General features: G+C 37.5%; 1 protein-coding gene across 8 annotated transcripts in view; it reads left to right on the top strand.

Moving 5' to 3' along the window:
* RUFY3 (RUN and FYVE domain containing 3) overlaps positions 1–19,428 on the top strand; it is a 90,005-nt gene that overhangs the window by 10,499 nt on the left and 60,078 nt on the right. For 2 of the 8 annotated variants that reach the window (XM_007193569.3, XM_007193572.3), the window contains exon 1: positions 11,261–12,064. The exons of 4 other annotated variants lie outside the window; for them this stretch is intronic. In XM_007193569.3, coding sequence (XP_007193631.2) covers positions 11,887–12,064 — 178 coding nt within the window. In that variant the 5' untranslated portion in view covers positions 11,261–11,886. Of the gene's footprint in view, positions 1–11,260; positions 12,065–19,428 lie in introns of those variants that run through there. 2 more of the 8 variants (XM_057546336.1, XM_007193573.3) reach the window with 2 other exon arrangements.

Here is a 19,428-nt window from a genome sequence, read left to right as displayed (position 1 = left end):
TGTATTTCTGCGGTGTCATAACTTCTCCTTTTTCTTTTCTGATTTTATTGATTTGAGTCTTCTCCCTCTTTTTCTTGATGAGTCTGGCTAATGGCTTATCAATTTTGTTTATCTTCTCAAAGAACCAGCTTTTAGTTTTATTGATCTTTGCTATTGTTTTCTTTGTTTCTATTTCATTTATTTCTGCTCTGATCTTTATGATTTCTTTCCTTCTGCTAACTTTGGGTTTTGTTTGTTCTTCTTTCTCTAGTTTCTTTAGGTGTAAGGTTAGATTTTTTACTTGAGATTTTTCTTGTTTCTTGAGGTAGGCTTGTATAGCTATAAACTTCCCTCTTAGAACTGCTTTTGCTGCATCCCATAGGTTTTGGGTCGTCGTGTTTTCATTGTCATTTGTCTTTAGGTATTTTTTGATTTCCTCTTTGATTTCTTCAGTGATCTCTTGGTTATTTAGTAATGTATTGTTTAGCCTCCATGTGTTTGTGTTTTTTATGTTTTTTTTTCCCTGTAATTGATTTCTAATCTCATAGCGTTGTGGTCAGAAAAGATGCTTGATATGATTTCAGTTTTCTTAAATTTACTGAGGCTTGATTTGGAACCCAAGATGTGATCTATCCTGGAGAATGTTCCGTGCGCACTTGAGAAGAGCATGTAATCTGCTGTTTTTGGATGGAATATCCTATAAATATCAATTAAATCCATCTGGTCTATTGTGTCATTTAAAGCTTCTGTTTCCCTATTTATTTTCATTTTGGATGATCTGTCCATTGGTGTAAGTGAGGTGTTAAAGTCCCCCACTATTATTGTGTTACTGTCAATTTCCTCTTTTATAGCTGTTAGCAGTTGCCTTATGTATTGAGGTGCTCCTATGTTGGGTGCATATATATTTATAATTGTTATATCTTCTTCTTGGATTGATCCCTTGATCATTATGTAGTGTCTTTCCTTGTCTCTTGTAACATTCTTTATTTTGAAGTCTATTTTATCTGATATGAGTATAGCTACTCCAGCTTTCTTTTGATTTCCATTTGCATGGAATATCTTTTTCCATCCCCTCACTTTCATTCTGTATGTGTCCCTAGGTCTGAAGTGGGTCTCTTGTAGACAGCATATATATGGGTCTTGTCTTTGTATCCATTCAGCAGGCCTGTGTCTTTTGGTTGGAGCATTTAATCCAGTCACGTTTAAGGTAATTATCGATATGTATGTTCCTATGACCATTTTCTTAATTGTTTTGGGTTTGTTTTTGTCGGTCCTTTTCTTCTCTTGTGTTTCCCACTTAGAGAAGTTCCTTTAGCATTTGTTGTAGAGCTGGTTTGGTGGTGCTGAATTCTCTTAGCTTTTGCTTGTTTGTAAAGGTTTTGATTTCTCCATCAAATCTAAATGAGATCCTTGCCGGGTAGAGTAATCTTGGTTGTAGGTTCTTCCCTTTCATCACTTTAAGTATATCATGCCACTCCCTTCTGGCTTGTAGAGTTTCTGCTGAGAAATCAGCTGTTAACCTTATGGGAGTTCCCTTGTATGTTATTTGTCGTTTTTCCCTTGCTGCTTTCAATAATTTTTCTTTGTCTTTAATTTTTGCCACTTTGATTACTACGTGTCTCGGCGTGTTTCTCCTTGGGTTTATCCTGTATGGGACTCGCTGCACTTCCTGGACTTGGGTGGCTATTTCCTTTCCCATGTTAGGGAAGTTTTTGACTATAATCTCTTCAAATATTTTCTCTGGTCCTTTCTCTCTCTCTTCTCCTTCTGGGACCCCTATAATGCGAATGTTGTTGTGTTTAATGTTGTCCCAGAGGTCTCTTAGACTGTCTTCATTTCTTTTCATTCTTTTTCTTTAGTCTGTTCCGCAGCAGTGAATTTCACCATTCTGTCTTCCAAGTCACTTATCCGTTCTTCTGCCTCAGTTATTCTGCTATTGATTCCTTCTAGTGTAGTTTTCATTTCAGCTGTTGTATTGGTCATCTCTGTTTGTTTGTTCTTTCATTCTTCTAGGTCTTTGTTAAACATTTCTTGCATCTTCTCGATCTTTGCCTCCATTCTTATTCCGAGGTCCTGGATCATCTTCACTATCATTATTCTGAATTCTTTTTCTGGAAGGTTGCCTATCTCCACTTCATTTAGTTGTTTTTCTGGGTTTTTTTCTTGTTCCTTCATCTGGTTTATAGCCCTCTGCTTTTTCATCTTGTCTATCTTTCTGTAAATGTGGTTTTTGTTCCACATGCTGCAGGATTGTAGTTTTTCTTGCTTCTGCTGTCTGCCCTCTGGTGGTTGAGGCTATCTAAGAGGCTTGATGGGAGGCTCTGGTGGTGGGTAGAGCTGACTGTTGCTGTGGCGGTCAGAGCTCCGTCCATGGGTTCATTCTTTCAGTTTTCTTTTTTCTTAGGTATCATCTTAGCTTCATTCTGGATACTTGAGGATCCTAAAAGGTTCTTCATTAGATAACAGAAATTTTACTATAGTTCTGTAACCCAAACAATTATGAATAAAGAATGTGACTAGTAAGATAGTAATGGTACTTAGTGGCTACATTTATAGAATATTTTTATGTTCTAGGCAAGGAGGCACAAACTTCACATGTGTCAGTACTTATCAATTTGGGGGGTTATATTTATAAGAGGTTTTTCTTAGAATTTCCATTAGATGGAAGAGCCAGTGCATAAAACTACTCATTTAACAATGAAAGGTGAAAAGAAAAAAGTGGGGAAGAGGAGTAGTTCATATAGAATTCATATAGGTAGGTGCAACATATGTTTTTCATCAGAGTATTTGATACAGTCTTTTAGTGATATCTAAACTATTATAAAATAAATTCTGATAGAGTAATGTTGGATTTAGAAGATTATATTCTGGAGATATAGATTCTTTGGTTTTAGGAAAAGTCTTATCTCAAACTTCAGTACACATCAGAATCACCTGGAGGTCTTGTTAACACAGATTTCTGGCCCTGTCCCCAGAAGTGTTTTTTGTTTATTTGTTTTTTGTTTTTATTGATATATAATTGACATTTTTTTTAATTATTATTTTATATTGGAGTATAGTTGATTAACAATGTTGTATTAGTTTCAGGTGAACAGCAAAGTGATTCAGTTATACATATACATGTATCTATTCTTTTTCGAATTCTTTTCCTATTTAGGTTATTACAGAATATCGAGCAGAGTTCCCTGTGGTATACAGTAGATCCCTGTTGGCTATCCATTTTAAATATAGCAGTGTGTACCTGTCAAACCCAAACTCCCTAACTATCCTTTCCCCTCAACGTTCCCCCCTGGTTACCATAATTGACATATTGTGTTAGTTTCAGGTATACAACATAATAATTCAATATTTGTATATATTGCTTTTTTTTTTTAACTGAAGGACAGAGAATGAATTCATATTCCTGAATAGTCTGAGTATCCAAAGCTCATGTTGTTAATCACTGTATACTCCCTCACCAAGGCCTTAAAGAAACCAGTTTGGGTAGAGGGCAGTAAAAAAGTTCCTGGGTGGGAGAGACAGCAGAGGAAAGGTGGCAAACAAAGCAGCTTTTCAGACTGGAAGAATAGGATTGGCTTCAAAACATGTTCACCTGACTGTATTTTGTCTCTCATCTTTTCCCTTTTTTGTTTGACTTTTAACAGAAACCTATGTATTAAACAGGTAAAATTTTGTCAAGAAGCTGAGAACATATTTTTCTAGTGTATGTTATAGGTAGTAAAAAGTCTAGGTGGATGATGATGAGAGTTTAGCCAAATTAACTGGATGAAATAATGATAATTCCTTATTGGCTAATATTTTTGAAAATTCCTTAAATAATTAAACAAGTTGCATAAAAGATATGCTGCTTATCTATCATTACACAATAAGTAACCTGTAGCCATCATAAATAAAAGTAGAATCCCATTTTAATGAACTTTGCAGAACATCACAACTGTTACATTTCTACACAAACCTTATTAACATAATAATGTCTTCCTACAGTGCAAAGTGGCTCAAGTATGAGCTTTAAAATTTATTTTGGAAAGTTAGTAGTATACCGTAAGCATAAAGAATTGGTTTGAAATTACGTGAAAAGAAATGCTTTTAGAGTTACAAAAGCAGTGGTACTTGAGAGGGTACCTATCAATACTGTCATGCCCTCTACTGTAGCTATGTTTGAATAATTATGAGAAGTTCATAGTCTTTCTAAAACATAACAGATCAGGAATCGAGGGCTGCTGGGCCAAGATGATATTCCTCTTTGCACAACCCATCTTAGTGAGTGTCTGGTTCTAGACTTGCTCCATACGGAATGGACATGACACTCAGCATGGGTCAGAGGGAGTGGCCTGGATGGTGGGGCAGAGGCGGGAAAGTCTGAAACCTCATGATCCGTAAGGAAAGGAGAGATTAGCAGACTGTGACAGCAAAAGGCATGTAGAAAGCGGGAGAAATTGTTTCAGCATATTGCCTTTAAGAATATGGTTTTTCTCTCTAATTTTAGAATCTGTTTACGGACTGTCCACAGACATTTATCTGCTTCCCCTGCCTTTTTTATGAACTTAGGAAATCTGGTCACCTGTTATGAAGGCTTGGTAAAATTCCGACCCCTCTCTCCTCTTCCTTTCTCAAGTCCCAAGTGATGCCCCAGCATACCCTTTACTCAGATCGCCTTTTTTACTTTCCTCTACCTTAGTCCCTTGAACATTCATCCTAACTGACTTTCATTTCTTGTGATTGATAGGGTTTTTGGGTTTTTTCCCAGTACTCTCGAAGACAGAATCACATATTAAAATGATGATAATGGCTGCCATTTACTGACTACTTACTTTGTGTAAAGTGCCATGTTGAGCATTTTACTTTCATTACTTCATCTAACTCTGAAGTAGTTAATATGAGTATCGCCATTTTGTCAGTGAAGAGACAGGCGCAGAAACAAGCACTCAGCTTGTAAGTGATGGACCTAGGATTGACTGTGGGCATTCTGGCTTGAGTCCACATGCTCTCAGCCTCCTTCACCACCTCCCATAACTGGAATCACATCCTAAACTGGAGGTTCCTCTTTAGGCAGCAGTAGCCCTCTAGTTCCTTGTTCTACCCAATAAAGCCCTATTTGCTAAAAATGAATGAATGTGAAATTCACAAGCCACCAGTGTGATAGAGAAAATAGTTAGGTATGTAAGCAACACTGAATAGCCATGTGTGTGACAGGGATTTAGGAATTTCTTAAACACCTATAATTTCCTGTTTCTTGTCTATTGCCTTGTTCTTTCTTCATATCCATAGAGGCTAGACATAATAGGTGCTTTATACATGTTAAATCATTGAATCTTGTGTATAAATGAATAAAGCCTGTGTTAGAATGACGTGTTTGTTGGGGCATAAATATAGCTTGATTTTCTAGAACTTGGGGGGTTTCATGGTTGAAGTGAAACAGGAGGGTGGAAATATATCATTGCAAGAATATAGAGTGCTTTAGAGTTACATATCTATACCAACAAGTATCTATGGAGTATCTGGTATTTGGTAGGTATTATTTTAAGCAGGTGTGTAATGGTGTGTAAAACAGGCAGAGTTCTTCTCATGGAGCCTGTGATCTTTGTGAAGCTATTTAGTTCCATTTTTATAGCTGAATAAATTGAGACAAGCGGAGGATAAGTTTCCCAAGATTGTCTACTAAGTAGTTGGTAGCTTTACATCTGTAAATTATTACCCACTGCCACGTAGCCATGAGATCCATTTTAGTTATTAAGGTAGGAGTTATTTTCAGTCTTATGCTGGTTAATTTTACAAGAAAAATATTATGCAATGTAATAGTCCTGGTGGTGTTTTTAGCAATCATAACTCAGCTTCTCAGGTATACTCATAGTATATATTATCTTCCTTGGAATATCTACAAAGTAATACTGAGCCTGCCAAGTGTATAAACCTAAACTTGTAGCAATCTCAACATTAGAGGTAGATATAATAGATCTTTGTGTGGGAGAGGGAAGGAAGTTAGAGGGAGGACTGGAGCGTGTGATAAAGTCATGGTCTTTCAATTGAATCATCTTATAATTTAGCAGAAACATCTGGACTTTCCCAGATGGCATCATGATGATAATTCATCAAGGGAACCCTTTTGTGCTAACAGCAACTAGTGAAATTGGGGGGAGGGGATGAGACTTCTTCTTAAATTGTAAATCCGTGACCCAGGAAGCCTTGGGAAACAGAACTTGTGAGCTTTACAAACTGATGTAGTTGCACAAGTTGACAAATTTTAAGAACCACTATTGTGTGCAGAATAGGAACTAAGTAATAGGAGGAGTCAGCTAACTGTAAAAGAAGTAAGTGAAGTGGTCTCTTACCCTCAAACCTGTTGAAGAAGAATTGGCATACCTACCAGAAATCTGTTTCTGAAAAGTATCTAAATAATATCATTTAAAACGAAAAAATTAGAAATAACCCAAATGCTCACCAGCATGAAAATAGATCAAAAATTGCTTATACATACGATGGACTATTACCTTGTAACACAGCAGCCCAAAGGATAAAGTACAAGCTACACACTACAATGTGGATAAATCTTAGAAAATGCAGTTTTGAGTGAAAGGCTTAGGTTATATACAGTATGAAACCCTTTTCGCTACAGTTAAAAAAAAAAACAAGCTAAAATATTATTTAGGCATCTGTGTATTTGTAATAATATTTTTAAAATCAGACAGTGATTTACGCAAAATTTGGAAGTAGCTGCCTCAAAAGGGGAGGCAGAAATTGAGAACAGAGAAGGAGCATGTAAATGTAAGACACTGGTCTGTTTCTCCAGTTGGGCAATGGTTTCATGGGTATTGGTGATTTTTTTTTAAGAATTAAAATTAGGCATAGAAGTTTGTTATTTAAAGAAGTTCTGAAATGAGTCATTTTAGAAAATAGTTCCCCCCCCCACTTCATTTATCTTTTAACACTTGTAAATGTATCAGGTGTTCTTAATATGTCCACCCGGATAAGTAAATGTGGCGGGAACTCGGTAAGATGGTTTTTTCAATGGTACAGTTAAGCAAGTGACATCCTTCACGATAGTCAGGAAGAATTTGGTTTACCCTTCGCCAGCACAAGCAGAAAGATACATGCTGAATTCTCAGCTTCTCAGAAAATGCCCACTTGGGAATTCTCTGGCGTTCAATGGTTAGGATGCGGCACTTTCACTGCTGGGACCTGGGTTTGATCCCTGGTCAGCGAGCTAAGATCCTGCAAGCCTTGCTGCTCGGCCAAAATAAAAAAGAAAGAAAGAAAAGAAAATGCCCACTTATTAAAAACGTAAACTAGATGTATAAAGGTGACTAAGTGGAATATATGGTTTGTGAAACATTAAGGTGTAAAGTATGAAAGCGGTTAAAATTTTTCTCTGCTTCAAATCTTAACTTTGTTGAAATAACTGTTTAGGAAATTTCAAGAGGACCTTGCCTGTGTTACTATGTTTTTGCTTTTGTTTTGTTTTCTTTTATTTTCCCTGAGTAAAATTTAATCCTTGGGATGGAGTGCTGAAGCTGCAAAGTATAGAAGAAAATAATGGACTTCAGGGGCATTCTAGAAGCAGCTGGGGATCCTGGATCTGCCACTTGCTAATCGTGTGATCTTGGGCCAGTTATGTGGCTCAACTTTGGTTTCCTTGAATGTAAAGAGGGAATATCAATACCTACTTTGCAGGATTCTTTCTTTTTTTTTGGCTGCATTGGGTCTTCGTTGCTGTGCACAGGCCTTCTCTAGTTGCGGCGAGCAGGGTCTACTCTTCATTGCGGTGCACGGGTTTCTCATTGCGGTGGCTTCTCTTGTTGCGGAGCATGGGCTCTAGGCGCGCGGGCTTCAGTAGTTGTGGCTCGTGGGCTTCAGTAGTTGTGGCTCGCGGGATCCAGACCGCAGGCTTAGTAGTTGTGGTACACGGGCTTTGTTGCTCCTCAGCATGTGGGATCTTCCCGGACCAGGGCTCGAACCCGTGTCCCCTGCATTGGCAGACGGATTCTTAACCACTGCACCACCAGGAAAGTCCCAACTTTGCAGGATTCTTGTGAGGATTTGATAATGATATTTACAAAGCACCTAACAGAAAATAAAAATTCAATAAATGATACTACCTTAAGTAGTAATAATTTTTCCACATCGTGTAACAAGGACATTGGGTGTGACAAATCAGTCTTTGTCTTATAATAGTAGCTGAGTAAATATACTTTAAAGGAATGTAACTACTAACTTTGAAAAGTGAATCTCATTTGCTTTGGATCAACCGTAATGTGGAAAATTCATGCTGGGTAAGCAGTTAGAACATAGTATTGTTCAGATCATTATCTTGGATTTGAACTTCACATAGCCTTGTTAATTCTGTTTTAGGGCCACAAACTGTACCCCAGACCTCCTGACAACTCTTTTACAAATATATGCAGTTATTCTCAAGTGGAATCAAATGAGAAAAGAGTTCAATACAGCTTATAAGTAGTGTGTTTATGAGAAAAGATTATGAGAAAAAAGTTCAAGGTTTGTATGTCTTACTGATGACTTAATATTGCCTTTATATTCTAAGCTAATATGTTTACATAGTAAAGACCCAAATGTAAAAACATTACCAAGCAATATTTAAAATTATTTTTATTAGTCCTCTATTTAGTGCGTGTTTTCATAGTAAATTCATTGCTTATGAACAGAACAATGAGTAACTGTCATGTTGAAGACTCAAGAGTGTTTACCTGCAAACAGGTATAACTGGGTAAAAGTACAGGTTTTCCTGCCCACCCGCAGTTCTTATTTCTGAAATAACTGCTAATACCTCCTCAAACTGATAGGTATGGGAAACTCAAGGGTAACCAGTGCAGACAGGTTTTTCTCTCCTTGGCAAAAGTTTTAGTTGCTTTGGGCTTCCTTCCTTGTGTCATCTACCTGGAGAGAAGGACCTTTGGAAGGAATGTTAATCAAGTTTCTGTGCTTATTGACCTAGATGTTCTTGTTGTGCTAGTACGTTGTAATCAATCCAGATCTCCTGTTCAGGGTTAAGTAAATGCTTATTGTTTGGTTGGTGGGAAGATTGTCCATCATGGTTTGTGACAGGCTGAATTCAGATGTTGGTGGACACAGGCAATCCCAGAGCATTCAGATTAATTCACGTATTCACAGTTCTATATTTTAAGAATGTATCAGTGACCTAGAGTCTTGATGTCATATGTGCAGATAGCCAGGGCTCTTTGGTATTGTGGTTCCAGGAACTATTCAGTGTAATTTTAAAGATTTTAATGACTGCTTAACTGTGTTTTGAAATATTACATGGCTTAAAGTGAAACTATAAACTATCCCCCTTTAAGTTTTAATCTATAAAGATGTCTGGCTAGAAAGGAATTGCATTGTAATTAAATGTGAATGTGTTAAATAAAGACTTATATTCAGTATTTGGATATGTAAACTCTGCTTCCTTGAAGAAGTGATCTTGTCTTACTGCTGCATGCCCAGTGCCTGGCACATGGAGTACTCTCAGTGAATATTTACTGAATGAATGAATGAATGAATAGCTCTGGTCCAGATGTAGAATAATGTTGGAAGAGATTTAAATAGAAATGAGTAAACCTAGTTGGAATATTTTATTTTCCTTAGTAACTTGCTGATTTTCTTCCTAATTATAAATAAGCATATACGTATATGTATTCTTAGATTGTACCAGATTGCCTTCCCTCTAACAATATGAAAATACCTGTTTACCTACAGAATCTGGTTCTTAGCATTTTTTCTTTGAGTTCAATCTCAAATTAGGATGGAAGCATTTATGAATTTTTTTGTATTTGCTGTAAACACTTTATTCCAGTATGGCTTTCATTTTCATTTACTTTAAAAAAATTTGTTTTATTGAATTATAGTTATTTACAATGTTGTGTTAGTTTCAGGCAGGTGTACAGCAAAATGATTCAGTTATTTATATATATATATATATATATATATATATATATATATATATATATATATATATATATATAAAACACTTGTGCTTCCCTGGTGGCGCAGTGGTTAAGAATCCACCTGCCAATGCAGGGGACACAGGTTCGAGCCCTGGTCCGTGAAGATCCCACATGCCACAGAGCAACTAAGCCCATGCACCACAACTACTGAGCCCGCGCACCACAACTACTGAAGCCCGCGCACCTAGAGCCTGTGCTCTGCAACAAGAGAAGCCACCGCAATGAGAAGCCCGTGCACTGCAATGAAGAGTAGCCCCTGCTCGCCGCAACTAGAGAAAGCCCGTGCACAGCAACAAAGACCCAACGCAGCCAAAAATAAATAAATAAAAAAATTTTTAAATTTATGAAATTTTAGTAATACTCAAGGAGAAATTTTTCTTTCAGTTTTTAGATATCCCTCTGATAAGAAATCCTAGAACACAATCATCTTGGGACATATTTCTTGAAGTTTTGTGCTCCTCCTAAAAACCAGACCGTTAAGTAAAAACAAACAAAAAACAAACAAAAACTTGTTTTTAATCGTCCAAAACGTTTTCAAATAAAATCTTTGTCATCCCTTATCTCCTTGTTATTTATGTAGCTCAGAAAGCAAGTACCTAACTTCTTGCTACCAAGAGGTAGCAAGGTAGAGGTCTCATTGGATAATATAGATATGTGGTGAGTGGGTAAACTGGTTGATTGGTTTAAGAGAACTGGATAATGTGCCCTTAGCATGTTCCGGGATGGGAGAATTTTTAAGATACTAGAAACTAATGCAGAAACTTGGTAAATACAGCAATATCAAAAGAGGGAGGGGGAAATTGCCATTAATCAGGAAGGATTTTACTTTTTCCACTTCAAGTTTATTTTCCTTGCACTTCTGTCCTATCTAAAAAGTTAGGTCTTTGTACTTTGGAGAAGGAAATTATGAATGCCTGAGAGTATGATATTTAAATGGAAAATCTGCTTTAGTTTTTCTTAAAACACCACCTTTAGCAGAGCAAAGAATTTTGATAGCTAAGTATATAAGGAAAAAAGAGGTGAATTATGTGCTTGTTAAAGTAATCTAACTACCTCTTTTACCATCTTTGCTGTGCAGTATTACCCAGTATCAATTGTCTTCCTGTTATCCAGCCCTTTTATCCCACAGAGAGGGGAATTGATGAGGATATGTGCATTGTGTTATGTCTGATCACAGTTTGACTAGCATAGTCTGGAAGTGGGTTGTGCAGGATGAGAGCTAGCAGCCTAATTGCTCTCCCTGCATCAGCAGCATCTATAAAGCATCCTGGGAATTGCTCGCCCTACGTTCAGAGCAGCTGGTCACATGAGCCTGAATTTTCAGTTCAGTTCATTAGTCAGCCATTTTGGTCAACACCCTGCTTACTGCGCACGACCAATCCTATCAGAACTCAGCATCCCAGCTCCTCTGAGCAGATCCTGGAAGTGATTTCTGCAGTTCAGGATTTTTTTTAAGCTAAATCGAAAATATTGGTTTATTTTTTGTTCGTTTTTTTTTTTTTTTCTTTTGTACTTTTTTTTTTTCCTGCACACAGAAGGAGGATTTTTCACTTACTCATGCAGAGGCCAGTTTTTCAAAGCCAGCTAAGGTAGCATCGGCTGTGCAGGATTTCAAGCCTCTGGCTCAGCTGAAAAAGAAGGAGGTAGGGAAGGGAAGATAACAAGAGAGAAGCTGGAAGAAGACAAGCATCATCTTATTTTGCCAGGTGGTAGGAGCTGTCTATGAGAAGAGATAGTGTAGAATTGTTTATCTTGAACAGTTGGTTCTTAAACCATAAGGTGTGTTTTTTTTTTTAACCTCCCCCACCCCGTTTCTTGAGAGCTTTGTTGCAGAGCTTTGGATTTGGGGTTTTTGTTGAGGAGGCTTTATTTATTTTTGTGGGGTTTGTGTGTGTGTGTGTGTGTGTGTGTGTGTGTGTGTGTGTGTGTGTGTTGTGGTCCCAGCTGAGTCATCATGTCGGCTCTGACGCCTCCCACCGATATGCCGACCCCCACCACTGACAAGATCACACAGGCTGCTATGGAGACCATCTACCTTTGCAAATTCCGAGTGTCTATGGATGGAGAATGGCTCTGCCTGCGAGAGCTGGATGACATCTCACTTACACCTGACCCAGAGCCTACCCACGAAGGTATGGTCAGAACCCATCCACTAGTATCTCACCAGCGTCCCCATTGTTACTCGGGCGGGGAGGGTCAGGGAGAGGCAGGAAGAACCCATGCTGTAAACTATTAACAAGCCTGAAAACCTTTCATTCTTACCTACCACCAGCTCCCCTTCTCTACTTTACTGGGAAAAATAATTTTTCCCTGCCCCCTGAGGTATCCTTTCAAAAGATGCTGGTGCTTGTTTAGAGTTCTTTGTCTTGAAGCCTCTAAAAAGAACGTTTGAGGTCACTTATCACATCTGACCCTAATCAACAATGAAAAAGCTATTAATTCTGATTAGATGCTAAAATACTATAGAAATTGTAGTGATTCTTAATAAAGATAAAAAAGGATGACCATAATTATAGGGTTGTACATGATATAGTTGAAACGCTCATGAAGGGTATCCTATCGTCAGGATATAATGTTAAACAGGCTATGATATCTAGAAAATATTTGGTCAAACATTTTTTTTCTTTAATAATATAGATTATAAGGTTAGATGAGAAAGCAATTTTACATTCAGTGCTTATTTAATGAATATGGTATCTTAAAAAAGCACAATGCCTTAAAAAAGCATGATTGATAAGGTAATTCCTTCCCATGGAACCTATTGGTCATTGCTTTTTATAACTTATTTGTGGTATCTATGATGACCCATTTGAAATTTCCACTGTCAGTACCTTTGAAACCTTTGTGGTTCTTGACTTGTGACTTTCTCCCAGAACCTTTTCTAAATTGTGAGAGCGTTTCATCTTCTACCCCTAAATTCTCTTAATATAGTAAGGAAGAGTATTAGCATGAGTCATAATTTGAGTCAAATTGTTTTGTATTTTTATGTAGTGACCTCTTAGCTAGTGTTTATTCTCTACCCTTAAAATAATGAAGACAGAAATGCTCACGTATGAGAATAAAAATTCTTCATAAAATCTGCCTAATGTTTAGACATACTGCAGGATAGAGGGCACAAGGTGAATTGCACTTAGCAATTGGGTTAGGAAAAGTGATTCCTTTCCCTTGACCTAGCGTCATCGCAATCTTATCATGACTCAGATTTCACCCTTTGTGTCTGAAAAGGATTTTATTTTCCCAGTTAGACACTTTTAGAGAGGGTTAACATCACAACACAAAGCAGTCATTTGGGTGTGTCTTTAAGGGCAATGTTTAAGTAGTTTTTAAGGCCCTTTGCATCTTTTAACAACTGGTTTGTCAGCTGGACAGCTTCCTTCGGCTCTAAGTTTCAGAATGTGCACAGGGGTTAGAAGACATCAGCTAGAACTGCATACAATGCCAGTACTGTTCAGAACAGCCTCCAAAGCTTTAAAAATCTTTAGGGAAGAAAAGTACATTTTCAGAAGGCTACCAAGAAGTCTTTTAGCAAATGCCTCAGTTTGCATGTTTTGTTTTAAAAAATATTCATTTTGAAAGTCATGCAATATCAAATATTCCCTTAATTATAAAACTTAGTAGTGTGTCAGTGTCTCAAAATAACTTTTAACAAATTTAATAACTTGAATACATATTTGTTTTTTGAGCAAGATTCCTGTGAGTGAGCAAAAGTGAGCTGTCTGGTTCACATAAGCATTTGTAGTGGTGCTGTTTGAATTCAATGTGGAGAAATCTGGGATGGAAAATGGATGAGGGCTGCAACCTAAGCTTAAGTGGTACATCCTTAGATTAAGGGAAACAGACAGATAGGAAGTTCCCAACACCTTAGAATCAGCTATGGAGGCTGTGGAGGAAAATAGAGAAATGCTAACAAATGAATTTTGGAATTCTGCCTTAAATTGGGTAAAAGAAGCAACAATTTCAAATGATTAGCACTAGAAGTAATAAAAGAAAAGTCCAGACCCAGGAAAACATCTATAGGTTTCGTGATCTAGGAAACCAGGTGAATAAAATACAGGGATTTTGTTTCCTTGCTCCACTGGCTAACTCTGGATGTCTAAACAGTCATTTGAACCAAAGAAATGTCTGCTTTAATATTGATGCTAGTGACAATTGTTAAGCTTAATTTAGCTACTAACCTTTAAGTGGTGATCACCAGGCCAGTGATAATGGGAATCTTTCTGTGTGGACAAAATGGAGCACCTGGTGCCCAGGCACAGGAGTATTCAAAGAAAACTTCAGACATCTGACCACGCAAATCCTGCATTGGGGCCCTCTGACTCCCACAAGAGAAAACGGGCAAAAGCATAATGTATCCTCTTAAGAGGATAATATAGACTAACTTTGTGGCCTCAGCACTACAAGCATGGCGGTTTCCAACTTCTGTTTTCTGAAAACAGAGTTCCTTCCTTCACTGTGCTGTCCAAAGTGTAGGCCTGGACCTAGAATTTCTGCCTAGCTTAACTCATAAATACGTGGGAATAAAAACTCACTTAATTATTTCAGTGCTTATTGGTGGTCAAGGAGGTGATCTTTCTCTCATTTCTTTTAATACACTTTTTTTTGAAAAACCTGGAGCAAATCTCCAAATCTTTAATTGTAAGGAGAAGGTTCAGCAAAGGCTTCATCCAGTAAGTGACACTTGGGCTGGGCTCAACCTTGTGTGATCACTAGACGATCACCAGGCTGACACCGTGGCGGGTAGGGGTTGGAGGGGACATTTCAGACAGTACATAGTGAGCTGGCCAAGCTCGGGTATAGCAAGTAGTTAGGAGTGGTACCTACCAGATAATAGGTTAGGAGGATTAAATGAGATAATTAATGTAAGGTGCCCTATAAATTTAGTTATTTGTGTAATAGTTATTCATGGAGCAGTGGTTTGAGCTGCAACAGTTTAAGCCCCATTCTTAAATCTATTGCCATTTTAGTGTGTATTTCTGTTTTTATATCTAACCTTCTGGAGTAGTCTAAACTAGTTGTTTACCAGACAGACTAAAGGTTAGTAGCTTAAATTCATATAAACGAGAAAATAATCGGTTAAAGATAAAACGCAGTTATCAAGAAATGCTTGTTTTCCTATTAACCTTCTTTTAAAGAAGAGGAATCTGGCATTGAGAGGTGAAACACAGATGATCGGTTTAGTACAGTAAAATATACCATTTGGTTATAAAGACAACTATAAGCTTTGAATTATTATTTTTTTTTTTAAAGGGGAAGAGGAGGAAATGAGGAGTCTTTTTTTTTATTGATTGATTGATTGCTATGTTGGGTCTTCGTTTCTGTGCTAGGGCTTTCTCTAGTTGCGGCAAGCGGGGGCCACTCTTCATCGCGGTGCGCGGGCCTCTCACTATCGCGGCCTCTCTTGTTGCAGAGCACAGGCTCCAGACGCGCAGGCTCAGTAGTTGTGGCTCACAGGCCTAGTTGCTCCGCGGCATGTGGGATCTTCCCAGACCAGGGCTCGAACCCGTGTCCCCTGCATTAGCAGGCAGATTCTCACCCACTGTGCCACCAGGGAAGCCCCTGAATTATTTTTTTTAACTTAGAAAATATCCTTCTCAAATACAGATAATAAGAGGCAGACTATGAAGAAATGATACATTGAGCAGACACATTGAGGAGAGAATCTCTGCTCAAGTCTTTGATTTTAGTGTTACTATAGAGAACTGTATGTGATAGCCGACTTCAGACATGCTGTTACTGCATACCTGTGCAGTTTTCCCCTGATAGTTTCATTTTGCTTTAGTGTTCATTTAGAGTATCTGGCACTTACACTGTAATGTATAAAGAGATAGCTTATATGTAACATCTGTGAGTGTAGTAATGATACTGCACCACAAGCAAGGAGTGTGTTTTGGTCTGTCAGTTGGTCAGAAATATTTATTGGGCATCCCTTGGTGCAAAGTCCAGTTCTAGAGACTAAGAAATAGGTGTCCCTTGCCCTCAATGAATTCACAGTCAAGGAAAAGAGATGAAACAAAGATGTCAGAGGCTGCTGTAAAGCAAGTGTGAACTACTTAGTTGCTAAAGGACAATCCTGTTCCTTAGGAACTGCACATGGAATTCAAAGCCAGATAACACTTAGAGTGACCACACTTCCCAAAGGACAGTATGGCTGTAGATTTAGGATCAGGTTTTTCCATTCAATAGGGAATACGCTACTGATATAATAAGCAAGGAAAAGTCCCCTGAAGATGAAATGGAAAATGTTTGTTATCCGGTGACTGTGGATAGTGTCTGGTGCTGAGATAACTCCATAGACATTTACTAACGTACTTTTACTCATTAATATCACTGCACACTAGTAAAACCCCATCCTGCCTGGGACCTGCATATGTTTTAATGAAAAAAGTGCATGTCCCAGTGGGCATTTTGTCAGGGGAAGCCAAATGGCTGTTTACCACGAAACTTCATAGCATGAATTCACTACAGTCTAGTGCAGGGCTTCTAAATCTGGGAACCATGATTCAAAAAATAATATATAAAATTTTACATCTGTGCTTTTTTTCTTTCTAGGGGAAAAATCCTTAGGGTCTGTTAGAACCCCCAAAGAAAAAAAGCAGTGTGTAAAAAACACACAGTTTTTATCATAAGATCAGAACCTCGGCCCTTCATTCAATGTACATTTAAGTACCCCACCTATAATTTATGCTCCACACTATGCTAGGTCCTGAGGTACAGCACAGTGAATAAGCCCGCTCCTCCGTATTTTCTGAGCTTATTGACAAGTGGGAGGTAGGGTAGTTCAACAAGTAAAATGGCAATCACTGCAGTGGCATGGTACAGAGCCAATGTATGAAATATATATGTATGAAATTATATAAACCAGATTTAAGGCATCTGGCTATTGTAGTTTTCTGCTATGATTAAACAAATAGTGCTGTATGTGTTAGGCCATAAAAGAGGGATATATGTGCTCCGTTCCACAACAGAAGGTTAATTTTGTCTTTCATTTTAGTTTCTGCAACTACCAGGGTCTAATTATGTCACATCCAGATTCCTACACCTACTTTTAGCTTTTCTCCAAACCATTTCTCTTCCTATACTGATTCATTCTTTATAAAATTGCCAAATGAGTCTTCAAGAAAGTAAACTTTTCATTCTTGTACAAGAGCCTGTTTCAGGAAACCTTTATATTGAATGTAGAATATTCCTGAAAAGGTGGTAGTGGTGGTGGTGGTGTAGCAAGAAGAGATGCTATGTTTTATTGAGCAGCTACTTTGTGCCAGGAACTGTTTTCCTCTAAGTAATATATATGCATTATCTCATTTAATCCTTACAAAAACCCTTTGAGCCTAGGTACTGTTATCCCCATTTTACAAATGGACAGATTCAGAGATGTAGTAAGTGTTGGAGCCTCCATCCAACCCACATGCAGCTCACCTACACCACAATTCAGTGAGTGTACGTCCAACAATAGACCTGCGTGTCATAAAGAACATCTTCCTCCCAGTCTCTGGTGACATATTTCCAGTAGTTTTGTACACAATTGAACGTGGCATTGACCAGCTTATGTCCAGTGAGCATCCAAATGAGGCCAAAAGCATGCCAATTGGGGCAGGCTTGGTGATTGCCATCAATTAAATTGGATACCTTAGCATTTTATCCACTTGGGTTTTTTTTTTCCTCTTTCCACCCGTTTTTATAAAGCCCATAAAAATATTTACATAGTTGTGCAGATGCCGCGAAACAGTAAGAATGACACACTGCTGAAACTGACCTGGTGGGCAGGCAGCACCTCTATGTGCTAAATTTAAAATGCTTCTCAAGTAGATGTGCAAAATGACGTGGAAAGCTGTTTGTGGTAGCAGTAATGTTCATGATTATGGATTGTCTGAAACAGTAACCACGTTGAATCCTTATTCTTTAGCTAACTATTCCCGTGCCCTTCTTTTGGGTAATTTTACTTATCAAATGTTTTTTCAAACTCCTTTTCAATGCTTACCTACTTCAACCAGGCTGTGATTCTGCACTTTGCCGAAACCCTGATTATTCTTGTTGTTATACTATTCCCGCTTTAGATTCTCCGTGCTGACATTAAATTAGGAAAGGGTTCATCAGTGAACCTTCTCTAACAAGTCCAATATCCTTCATCTCCTGAATCGTTGGATACTGTCTGTGTCACTTGACTGAATGCACTTGAAATCATTCTCCAGTGATTTATTTTAACCTATGTGATTCATACTTTATGGGATTATACAGAAAGTTCTTTAGGGTAAAACTTTTCTTTTGCATCCTTCAGAAGGCCTTATATTACTGTGTACTGTTTATTGTAGCTATCTAACACACTTTAGGTGAACTCATTAATGCCTCATAACCCCAGAAAATAATCACTTTTAAAAGAAAAGATTATGAAAAGATTATTGGAATACCTTCCCTCCATTACACATAACTTATGGTTTCTGGGTATTTTAAATTTTTAAAAATCATTTATCTCATATTATAGACTCACTGTATCTTATTTCAAAAGTGGAAGTTTAGTACAACAAATAATTTGTTGTTGTTGTTTAAAATATCTATGAATAATATTCAGTGCTGATGAAAGTGTGGGAAGGCTCAGATAGGGCTCTGCTAGTAGGATATATATTGGTACAGCCTTTTTGGAAATCACTTTATCGGTGTGAATCAGGAGCCTTGAAAAATTAAGTTCCAATGGTTTTACCAGATATCTATCCTAAGGAAATAATCAGAGATAAAGGCAAAATATATAGGTATATATATTTATCACTGCATTATGATTTATAGTAGCAAAACTTTAAATGCAACTTAAATAACCTAACAGGAAAATTGTTCAATAAATTGTAGAACATCAATATAACAAACACTAATGGTGTTGTGGAAGAATACTTAATGGCAGAGGGTATTTTTTAAAATATAGTAAGTTTTAAAAGCTGTCTCCCAAGCTACATATACACTGTGGTCACAGTTTTTTGTTTTTTGTTTTTTTGGCTGCATTGGGTCTTAGTTGCCACAATTTGATTTAAATATAGGTACACGTACACACAAGTGAAAGGAAATGTACCAAAAATGTAAAAAAGTGGTTTTCTCTGGATAGTGGAACTACAGATGATTTTTATAGTCTTCATACTTCATTATGTCTTCCAAATATTCTACAAGAGGATATATTACTATAATCAGGAAACAGTGTTATTTTTCTTCTTTAAAGAAAAAAGCTTAATGAAAACTGTAGATGTGCAATCATCCATCTTTCTAACTCAGAGTTAAGTACCTTCCATGACAGAGTTTCCCACATCCATGAATAGGCGAAATAGCCTAAAAGTGGAGCTACTGCTTTAGATTCAATTTCCACTATAATTTTTTTAATATTTCTAGTAAACATTTTGAGTTTTTCCAGGTCACAGGTCAGGATTTATTTTTTGGCATGCTTTGTTTTCAGAGCTGTCTAAATGCTGCATGCAGTGCACAAGGGTGACCCACAGCATTTAGACTTAGGTGCATTTAG

The sequence above is a fragment of the Balaenoptera acutorostrata genome, chromosome 5, assembly GCF_949987535.1.
Source record: "Balaenoptera acutorostrata chromosome 5, mBalAcu1.1, whole genome shotgun sequence".
Classification (NCBI taxonomy): domain Eukaryota; kingdom Metazoa; phylum Chordata; class Mammalia; order Artiodactyla; family Balaenopteridae; genus Balaenoptera; species Balaenoptera acutorostrata.
The sequence above is the reverse complement of the archived record's forward strand: the minus strand, read 5'-3'. Positions and strand labels throughout refer to the sequence as shown.